This window comes from Pyrgilauda ruficollis, unplaced genomic scaffold, assembly GCF_017590135.1.
Source record: "Pyrgilauda ruficollis isolate IOZ18807 unplaced genomic scaffold, ASM1759013v1 scaffold110, whole genome shotgun sequence".
Classification (NCBI taxonomy): Eukaryota; Metazoa; Chordata; class Aves; order Passeriformes; family Passeridae; genus Pyrgilauda; species Pyrgilauda ruficollis.
Window position 1 is genome coordinate 109,789 of NW_024509211.1, and position 10,634 is coordinate 120,422.

At 56.1% G+C, this 10,634-nt stretch overlaps 1 protein-coding gene across 6 annotated transcripts in view; it reads left to right on the forward strand.

Annotated features, from left to right (window-relative positions):
* Nucleotides 1-10,634, forward strand: part of SAMD4A (sterile alpha motif domain containing 4A) — a 102,171-nt gene that overhangs the window by 87,689 nt on the left and 3,848 nt on the right. For 3 of the 6 annotated variants that reach the window (XM_041476475.1, XM_041476503.1, XM_041476485.1), the window contains 6 exons: nt 1,576-1,870; nt 3,429-3,514; nt 4,928-5,046; nt 6,798-6,999; nt 7,608-7,734; nt 9,236-10,411. In XM_041476475.1, the coding sequence (XP_041332409.1) occupies nt 1,576-1,870; nt 3,429-3,514; nt 4,928-5,046; nt 6,798-6,999; nt 7,608-7,734; nt 9,236-9,429 (1,023 nt within the window). In that variant the 3' untranslated portion in view covers nt 9,430-10,411. Of the gene's footprint in view, nt 1-1,575; nt 1,871-3,428; nt 3,515-4,927; nt 5,047-6,797; nt 7,000-7,607; nt 7,735-9,235; nt 10,412-10,634 lie in introns of those variants that run through there. The other 3 variants (XM_041476494.1, XM_041476513.1, XR_005955877.1) reach the window with 2 other exon arrangements.

The window sequence follows — 10,634 nt, forward strand, 5'->3', positions numbered from 1 at the left end:
TCTGTTATTAATAATAACTATTAAATCCAAGAGCTGGATGGAGCTGGCTGCAGCCCTGTGTTTTCCAGGCTATTGCACAGCCTCTTCCTCCACTCCTCCACTGGGATTTGGGAATCTGGTATTGATTGAGTGGTGCTGTGCAGGAGCTGGAGCCCAGCTCAGCTGGCACAGCCAGCCAGGCACGCTGTAAAATACAGGAGGAAAGTGGCAGGGACTGGTTTGGAGCCCTCTGGGATGGGTTTGGGCTGTGGCACTGTGACCCTGTCCTGCTCTGCTGGGGCTCAGAGCTGCCTGTGAGCTGCTTTCCCTGGGAGGAGACATCTCTGCTTTTCCAGGCTTCCCATCCAGCTTTTGCTAAACAGGAGCATGTGTGGGACTTGATGTTTTTGGGCAGTGTCTCGCTGCTAAATGCTGCTGCTTTCTTGGAAAGAGCTGCTCCACCCCTCTCTCTTAGTTAGCAGGGCAGGATTGTCTCCCAGAAAAATAGTGCCCAGCAGACTGACACCAGATCTTTGTGAGAAATGGAGCTGAGGCGTCCAAGAGTGAGCTGGGAATGCTGCAGGAATTAGAATCAACAACTGTTTCAAGGCTTGCAGACATCCCATGTGCCCACTTAGTGTCCCTTCCTTCAGCACATCAGGATTCACTCCAAAAGTTGCCTCTTTCCAAGCAGTGTCCCATGAGCCAGACTGTGCCTGCAGTGAGCTGTTCTGGTCCAGGCCACATTAAAAACAAAATGCAGTTATTTCCCTTCAGTGGGACGAGGATCTGACCGTAGAAATGGAGTTCTTGATCCACACCAGGAGTGAGGCTGGGGTGCACCCAAATTCTCTCCCTCCTGGGTGGATCTGCCCCAGGATCTCCAAGCGGAATGGTTTTGCTGTGGGAGTATCACTTCACCTTGTGGTGTCCCCTTCTGTGTCTGACCACAAACCCCCTGCTCTCCTTGAAACCCTCCCAGTGCCCTCTGCATCCATTCTCCCAGCCCATCCCAGAGTGGGCAGGGATGTCCCCACAGCTGCCACAGGACAGGCTCCTGCATCCCAGCTTAGTCCTGGGCTCTGAGGTGATCCCAGAGCATGAGGATGCCATGGCAAGCAGTTTTGGGGCAGAGCAGTCAGTGGGAGCCAGGCTTGAAGGAAATGCTGGAAAAAGGAAACGAGCCCATGTTAGTGTAATTCCAATGAAATAGAGCTGAAATGTTGGGATTGTAGGATTGCTGGGGAACCAACAAGATATTTACTTCTCTGGGCATTCAAATCTCCCGGGCTCAGTCACTTTCATGGACTTGCCATTTCCCTGGTGGAAATGTGGAAACATTGAAGCTGGATTGTTGTTGCACTTGGGTCCCAGCGGTTGATGGGGGCACATTTATCTCAGGGGATTCAGGTCTGGACACATCCCTGGGTAATCAGTCCCTGCAGCACTCCCCTGATAAAAAGAAAAGACTTGATGAGTGAAACGTGGCTGTTGACTGTGGAATGCAGCAGGAGTAAAGCTGGGAATTCTCAGGGCGTCTCAGGAGGGGTCTGGTCCCTGCAAACACAAACCTCCTCTCTCCACTTGGATCCACAGGACATCCTGGAAGGTGGCAACTTGCGTGTCCCGCTGCAGGAGCTACACCAAATGATCCTCACCCCCATCAAAGCCTACTCCTCCCAGAACTCGAGCACGGAGGAGCACAGCCGGGACGTGGAGTCGCACCAGCCCTCCTCCCTGCTGGGCTCGGACAGCCAAGGCTCGGACTGCAAGGACGCCGCGGCCGCCGGGATGCAGCAGCACCATCTCCCGGGATGCGAGGGCGAGTCGGGAGGAGCCCCTTTGCCCGAGGGAGACCTGCCCGGGCAGTTCACCCGAGTGATGGGGAAAGGTGAGGAGCAGCTGTCGCTTGTCCTCGGTGACCTGGGGACTCGTCACCAGGGAGGGCTGCCCCGGGGCACGGGGTGTGTGGTGGCAGGTGGCAGCCGCCTTTCCCTGAGCTCCTGCAGCTCCCAGTCTGAGGGGTGTGGTGGTTTTTTGAGGTTCTGTCGTGCTGGGCTTAGAGGTAAGAAGATAGGGCAGGTGGGTTGTGGTTCTGGGGAGGGGCAGCAATGGCCCAAGCTGCCTGCCCGAGGTCCAGGGTGGATGGCATGCATTCCAAGCCCCAGGTCCAGGGTGGATGGCATGCATTCAAAGCCCCAGGTCCAAGGTGGATGGCATGCATTCCAAGCCCCAGGTCCAAAGTGGAAAGCATCCTCTCCCTGCCCCAGGTCAGAGGCAGAAATCACTACTTTCCCTGAGGTCAGGAGTGGAAGATGTCCTCTCTCTTCCCATCCAGAACCCTGGGGTCATGCCACTGATCCACAGGTGGTTTGAGAAGCATCCCTTGGACTTACCCTGCTTGGAGCAGGGTAGCAGTGGTGCATGGGCTGGACATGAGCCATTTGGAGGGCAAATCAGTGGGTCCAAGCCCCTTCTTATGCCCCACTTTGGAGGCAGGACATCCAGAATACTCAGGTGCTGTTCCTTGTCAAGTGCAGGCTGTGCAGCTTTGCATCAGGGATGACACATTGGGAGGTAACAGGAGCAAGCTGAGGTGGGGACTGACCTGTGCAATATTCTTGCCTCTTGGAGCAAATCTGTGTGATCTTGGATGTGCCCTAATCTTGCTGGTGGCACCTGAGGTGTCAGTGCTGCATGGAGGGAGGTCACCTGGGGAAGAGGAGGGGGATTCTCATCTGCAGGAGACTGGGAACAGGAAGAGCCTCATTGGGGTGCCACAAAGAAATATCAGCCTTGTCTCTATTTCCAACCTTCTTTGCAAAAAAATAGTTTGAGATTTTTTTCTACACAGGAACCTGGTGCAGAATTTGTCCCCAACTGGTTCCCTGCAGAAACAGCCACATGTGGGGCTCCGGCCCCATTTCATTCCTGTGACAAATGTCAGAGTGTGGCACAAGCCCTGCCAAGATGTGGTGTCCTCCTGGACCCCCAGGCATCCCTGCCCAGGCGTTTACAATAGGAGAAGCTCATTCCTCTGTGAGCTCATTCCCACTTCCTTCAATGACATTCATTCCAAAAGAGGTTAAAATTCATCAGGGAAGGTGGGAATTGACCACTCTGCAGTGGGGGCAGATTTTGGCCATGGGAGAAGGAGCTCTCTTGTCTATGAATAGGGGTTAATCCTGTGCCCCTGAGTTGCTTAGGTCTAATTTTGGGGGCTCCAGTGGTGTTACTCTGGATTTACACCATCATAACAGAGAACAAAATCTGTCCCTAAATATAGAAAGGTACAGCAGGAATTGGGGAGGGGCGTTTTGTCTCAGTGATGAAAAACCTGCTCGTGGTTACAAGGGAAACAGGATGTCCAAGGGGTTTGTGGGACCCCTCCTGGGCCCCATCCTGGTGTCCCCATCCCCATTTCCCTTCTCTTCCTCTTTTTTTTCCAGTCTGCACACAACTTTTAGTTTCCCGACCCGATGAAGAGAATATAAGTTCCTATTTACAGCTCATAGACAAATGTCTAATCCACGAGGTGAGTCGTGTCAGATCATCTAAAACTGTTGTTCTCATCACTTGGAAACTGTTTCCAAAGTGTCTGTTTATGTAAACCGTTGGGTTTCTAACACAAATATTTTTGGGGGGTATTAATAGTAATTCTGACAGAACAGGCTTGGAGCAGGCGGTAGCTCCAACGTGGTGCATGGAAATGTTGCTTCCCCCCACGCTGGTTTAATTGCCAAGGCCTGGAGCTGGGAAATTCATCTGGCTCGTGACAGTCCCACCAGCAGCTGGATGAAAGCAGGAATCCTGGGATGAACGTGCAGGCAGTTCCCATCACACAGAGCCAGCGATCCTTCGCGTTGCCTCCTCCCGTTTTGCACCACGTGGTCTTGGGATTTTGCAACAGGGATTTTACATCTGTTCCTGCTCCCAGCGGGTCTGCCTTGGCTGGGTGATGGATTGGGATGGCCCAGGCTGTGCCACAGGGCTCTGGCACGCTGGTGGCAGGGAGGGATGGCCAGTGTCCCTGGTGTCCTGCAGTGTCTCCTACCTACTCTGGCAGAACCTGGAAGAAGCTGCTTCCATCACCTGCCCATATGGCAGGGATCAGGGAGCAGAAGTGGTGGAAGCTGGGGACCAGAGAGCAAAGCCAGGAGGACATGGAACTTTTCCCAAAGTGCCTGCACTTCTCCCACCAGAGCCACCCACATCCCAGGGCCACCCTCTGCGCTGGCTCCGGCATAATCAGCACCAGGAGAGAGCATCTCCTCCTGAGTGGTTCGGAGCAATCAAGTCAGGCACTAATTAGCCTCCAGATTGTCCTCTGGAGACTTCTGCTGCTCTCCAACAGAGACCTAGGGTGTCTAAAGTTAGCAGTGGTGGCACGTGGGTGTCCCTGTCACCCACACCTCCTGGCTGGAGCTCTGGGAGCAGGTCTGTCACTGCCTGGGTGACCTTTGCAGGGAGCCCGGGTGGGTGACAGGCTCACCCTGGGTGACCTCCCCAAGCCTGTCAGTGCCAGGATCACAGCCAAGAAGGGGGATAGGATGCAGGATGCCACAGGGCAGCTCAGCTTTCCAAATCCCAGCTTTGCTCACCCTGGCAGCATTTCTAGAGCCACATCCAGGTGACAAGTGTCACCACCCATCGGGACGCACGGTCGAACCCTCGCTCTGCCAAAAGGAGTGGGCAGCCTTGAGGCAGAGCTGGGCTGTCACTCTGGGACACAGGGAATGCTGCCAGAGCATTTTCTCCACCTGAGATGAGTAAATCCTGAGGACAGAGCAGTGTTTCCCCCTGGACTTTCTGATGGGGCTCAGCTCACCCCATCATCTGCTCCAGCTGCTTTTCTTTACCCACACTCCCACATGCACATCCCTGCTGGCTTTGTCCAGAAGAATATTCATCCATTTCCTTTTTTTCTCTCTCTTTTTTTGGGGGGCAGGCGTTTACAGAGATCCAGAAGAAGCGGCTGCTGTCATGGAAACAGCAGGTGCAGAAACTCTTTCGGTCTTTCCCTCGGAAATCCCTCCTGGAGCTGTCGGGCTATCGGCAGCAGAGGAGGTATGCGGGATTTCGGGAGGCAGGGATGGGTTCTGCTGGGTTCAGAGTTGTGTTTAGGGAAGGGGAAGGATTGGAAAAGCTTCAGCAGTGCAATCCCAGGTGCTGGCTGGGAAGGGAGCACAGCAGGCAGTGTCTTTGTGCGTGTGGTTGCTGCCTTTCCCTCCCATCCCACCCTGTCTCCATGGCTCCAGCACTTCCCAGCTGTGCAGGGTGTTCCCAGTGCTGGGCTCTTTCCCTGCTGCCCTTTGGTGATGGCATCAGCACCAGAGTTTCCTCCAAAAGCTGTCAAGTGGCAGAGAAAAAGGCTGGAAGCTTTGCAGAGCCAGAGGTGCAGTCAGAGAGCCAGGCAGGGCTGTGTTGGGAACACCACCTTTGCTCACTTCCAAGGTGATGCTGGATTTCAGGTGATCCTAGAAAGCACAGGGGTTGTGCCAAAAAAAAAAAAAAAGATATTTAAATCACTTTTAACAACATCACTGCTTTGTTTCATTCAAAGCCTGGTTTGTTGCAAGTTTTTTATTCCCAAAAAAACCCCCAGTGTTTAGAGGTAACTGGGAGTATAGGAACTTCCAGGATGAGATTTCAGGAGAGCTCCTTTAGTTCAGCTCTTCTTAATAAAACTTGGATTTATTAGGTCATTCTAACCAAATTTTACAGAACTTGAGAAGTCTCAGAGGTGACCATATTTGTAAAAACAAGCCTCCTAGAAGGGGAGAAAGAAAGCACAACAGCAAAAGCTGAACTTAAATTAGACACTGGAGAATCCACTCATGAGAATTCTTGAAGAAATCAAGTTCCTGGGGCATTACCTGGATTATTTTAGATTGTATTTAAGAGCAGACCCATTTTGCAGGAGTAAAATAAGCTTTAAAGAAAACCAGTGTGGATCTGAGAACTGCAGAAGGGCGGGAAGGCAACTGGCAGATGGGAAGAAGAGAGGATGCTGCACACCCAGACTGCCTCCTTCCCACTGCCTGTGCAGGGTGGAGAGAGCACCTCGGTGGGGTGGGAGGGCCAGGACCCCCCTGCAGGGCTCAGTGTCCCACTCTCAGTGGGATGGGATGTCAGGACCCCCTTGCAGGGCTCAGTGTCCCACTCTCAGTGGGATGGGATGTCAGGACCCCTTCCCAGAGCTCAGTGTCCCGCTCTCAGTGGGATGGCTCAGTATCCCGCTCTCATTGGGATGGGAGGGCCAGGACCCCCCTGGAGGGCTCAGTGTCCCACTCTCAGTGGGATGGGAGGGCCAGGACCCCCCTGGAGGGCTCAGTGTCCCACTCTCAGTGGGATGGGAGGGCCAGGACCCCCCTGGAGGGCTCAGTGTCCCACTCTCAGTGGGATGGGAGGTCAGGACCCCTTCCCAGAGCTCAGTGTCCCACTCTCCTTGGGATGGGATGTCAGGACCCCTTCCCAGAGCTCAGTGTCCCGCTCTCCTTGGGATGGGATGTCAGGACCCCTTCCCAGAGCTCAGTGTCCCGCTCTCAGTGGGATGGGAGGGTCAGGACCCCTTCCCAGGGCTCAGTGTCCCACTCTCGTTGGGATGGGATGTCAGGACCCCTTCCCAGAGCTCAGTGTCCCGCTCTCAGTGGGATGGGAGGGTCAGGACCCCTTCCCAGGGCTCAGTGTCCCACCCTCAGTGGGATGGGAGGTCAGGACCCCCTTCCCAGGGCTCAGTGTCCCACCCTCAGTGGGGATGGGATGTCAGGACCCCCTGCAGGCTCAGTGCCTCACCCCAGCCCTGTCTCTCTCCGCAGCCGAGGCTTTGGCCAGTCCAACTCCCTGCCGACCGCCGGATCCGCGGGGGCAGGGCTGGCACGGAGGAACCCCCGGCAGTTCCAGATCCCCTCCCGCAACCTCCCCACGGCCCGGCTGGGGCTGCTGGGCCCCACGGGGCTGCTGGGCACCCCCCAGCGCAGCCCTGCCGCCAGCCCCGCCATCCTCAAGCAAGGCAGACAGGTTGGTCGGCGTTCCTGCCCTTTCTGGCTCTCCCGTCCCTTTCCCACTTCCTTTGGTTTTTCTTCTCTGACTTGTCCACATCCCCAGTTTTTTGCCTGCTCTTCCGGCAGTTTGCAGGAATTTGGGTTGGGCTCCCCTCTGTGCAGTGGGATGTGGAAGTGGGAGCAGCGGCAGGGGGACAAACTAAGCAGCAGAAGGGGAAAAGCTGAGTCCTTAAAGTGGCTTATAAAATAAAAGAGGGAATTTTGGCAAGAGCAGATATAGTGGTAGGAGGAAGGGAAGGGTTTTAAATTGCTAGAGGGGAGATTTAGATGAGATACTGGGAAGGAATTCTTCCCTGTGAGGGTGGGGAGGCCCTGGCACAGGGTGCCCAGAGAAGCTGTGGCTGCCCCTGGATCCCTGGAAGTGCCCAAGGCCAGGCTGGACAGGGCTTGGAGCAACCTGGGATAGTGGAAGCTCCCTGCCCATGTCAAGGGATGGTACTAGATGATCTCTAAGGTCCTTTCCAACGCAACCCATCCTGTGATTCTACAAGCCCAAAGTGGTCATAAACCCACGGCGCAGAGGGCTTTGCCTCGCATCCCACACGCTGTGTTTGCTCCCCACAGAACCTGTGGTTTGCCAACCCTGGGGGCAGTAACAGCATGCCCAGCCGGAGCCACAGCTCGGTGCAGAGGACGCGCTCGCTGCCGGTCCACACGTCCCCGCAGACCATGCTGATGTTTCAGCAGCCAGGTAGGCAGCAGAGGTGCTTTTCCACTTACCCACAGCCAGGTGAGACGAGGGGAGGTGAGAGGTGAGCCTCCCCACAGTGTGCTCCCACCGGGGTATCTCTGAATTCCTGGGATAATCACAGACATCCCTGGAGGGATTTCTGACCCTGTATGCGCCACCTTGACTCTGTGTGTTACAGTGCTGGTGCCTTGCCTGGCTCCTTTCTGGGGGGCTCCTGTCAGGAGGGAAGGTGGTGGCTCATCCATCACTTTTTCCTGATGGATGGACACAGCCCCGGTGCGGAAGGACTGCCCTCACGCACTCAGGGGAAATTCTTTCCACAGTGCGTGTGAAGGGAAGTGCTGCTGTGTCAGTGCTTCCTTCCCCAGCACTGCCAAAGTGCTCCTGTGTATGGGAGCATCCTCTGATTCAGGGAGGATCCCTCTGACCTTGGACCCTGGACCTGGAGCATCCTGGCCCTGAGGAAGCCTCTTTGTGTATGCCTTCCTTAGCTTTGAGCTTTTCCTACCAACACCCCATAACCATTTACACCTCGGGACAGGGAATCCATCCCCCATGAGCTCACCCTCATCCCTACACTCCTGCTTTGGGCTGGCAGCTCCCTGGCCTCACACACCAGTGGTGTTAAACTGCAGCATTTGGGCAGCAAATGTTCCCTACAGCAGGAGCAGCAGCTGTTCCCAGGTATTGATTAAACACCGGGACAAGGGCACATTTCTCAGGCGCTGCAGGAGAATAAATGGGTTTCTCTTGGTGTGTCAGCCTGCGGTGGACGAGGGCGTAGGAGGATTGGGGAGCCAAAGACGTGGATTAAGTCGCAAGGAAAATAAGCAATGATGTGATGCTGGGCTCACAAACCGCTGTTTGCCAGGCTGTGGGGGGACCTCAACCCTCCTGGATCTCATCCCATGTTCCTGTGAGCCAGTGGAAAGCGGGAGATGCCGTCCAGCACAGTAGCACAAGCTGTATTTGCAGGGTTTGCTGCAGGGTGGGGAAAGTTTGCTGCTGTTTAGATTAGGACAGGGGTGTTGGAACACTCCAGACTTCATGTGTGTGTCCCCTTTTTTGTGCTCACCCCCCCAGGGATGTGGCAGTGACGACGTGGGTGGCTGAGTGGGAGCCAGGCTGGTCCCAGAGAAGCCAGAGAGTGGCTCTGCTGGTCTGTGCTGCCATCCCATGTCCAAGCACTAACCCTGCCTGCACGGACAGCATCCATCCCCAGGAGATGACCAGGGCTGCCCCCTCCCTGGGTGGGGTTCTGCTCTTGCTCCAGCTGTCCCCTACATCTGTTACCAGCACCTGAACCCCCTCAGATTCATCCTTTATGGATAACAGGGAGTGATGACTGCTTTTGTGAGCGTCTCTTGCTGAAGATGATTTTTCTGGGAGGCCTGTCAGACCCTCCTGGGGCATTTTTAAGATGATTTTCCCACACAGAGCAGGCAGGCAGGATCCCTGCCAGGTCCCTGACCAGGATCTCCTATTCCCTTTCTCCCTGCAGAGTTCCAGGTACCGGTGACTGAACCTGACATCAACAACAGGCTGGAGTCCCTGTGCCTGAGCATGACGGAGCACGCACTCAGCGGTGAGCATTCCCTCCTCCTGGGGCTCTTCCAGCACGTCCACGCCACCTCTGCTGAGCCCCCCAGCACCTGCCCCGTGCCCCCCAAAAGCTGGGACAGGCTGTGGCTGTGAGAGCAGGACGGCGGCGGGGCCGGACGCAGGGATGCTCCCGGGGGTGTTCCGATGGGAATGTTGGCTTCTCTCAGCGAGGCGGCCGGGGCAGGGGGCAAAGCCGAACGCAGGGATCGCACCAGCACTAGTGGAGTCCGTGCTAATTAGCCACTCTTCAGCTTGCTAATGATAATTAGTGTTAGCTCGCTACTCTCGTTAGCTCTCGATAAAGCCCCTGCTGCCGGCGCTCGGATGGGTCACAGCCTTTGGAGCGTTGTGCCCTTCCGCCTCCGGATCCCACCAGGGGTGCCCACAGCTGGGGGCTGAATCCCTGCCAGGCGCTGTGCCAGGGGCTGTGCCGGGCGCCGTGCCCTGGAGCTGGCAGTGCTCACACGGCCGGGGGTGCCAGCGGAGAGCGGGCACGGGGAGGGAGGAGGAGCGGGGCAAAAACAAGCAGGGAAGATGAAACGGCAGCAGCAGCAGAGCAGTGGAGAGCCCAGTGCAGCACAGAGCACCGGTGTCACCAGAAGCTCCCGGTGTCCCCTGCCGACGCTCTGGAGCCCCAGGCACGCGGGATGGCCCCGGCGATGGGATGAGCGCGGCCGCCGGCATCGCCCGGAGTCCCCAGTGACCAGCTCGGGTCCTGCTGCGGAATCCTGGACTGTGACCCATGGCTGAGGACAGGAGCCCTCGGAGAGGACCAGTGCCACCAGGCTCCCTGCAGATGCAACAGCCCTTCCTGGGGAGAGGAACGGGAGAACAAGGACTGTGGGAAGCAGCAGGGCCCTGGCAGCATCCCTGGCTGGGAAAACAAGGACACTTCTGTCACCCGAAGCGTTTCTCCGGCGTGTGCCCAGCCGAGGCTTAGCTGTCTTGTTCCTCTGCAGGGTACTGTTCCTCCAAGTTATTTTTTCCAGGTCGCATTCCCCGAGCCTCTCCAAACCGGTTGTGCTATAAATAGCTCTTAAAAAAATAAACCTTTCGGGGGAGAAAAAAAAAAAAAAAAAGGCGTAACAAACCTGTTTGTTTTTAGTGTCAAGGAGGCAGGTGGCCGTGGTGCCCCAAGTGGTAACAGGGAATTCTCTGTTCCACAGCCACTCTGGGAGCTGCCTCCTGCCACTTTCCATCCTGGGGATGGGGTTTGGGATGGGGGACGGGGTGTGGGATCAGGGCTGGAGGGTTGGAAGTGCTGTTGGGTGCTGATTTCTGCCCCCGGGGGTGGGGAC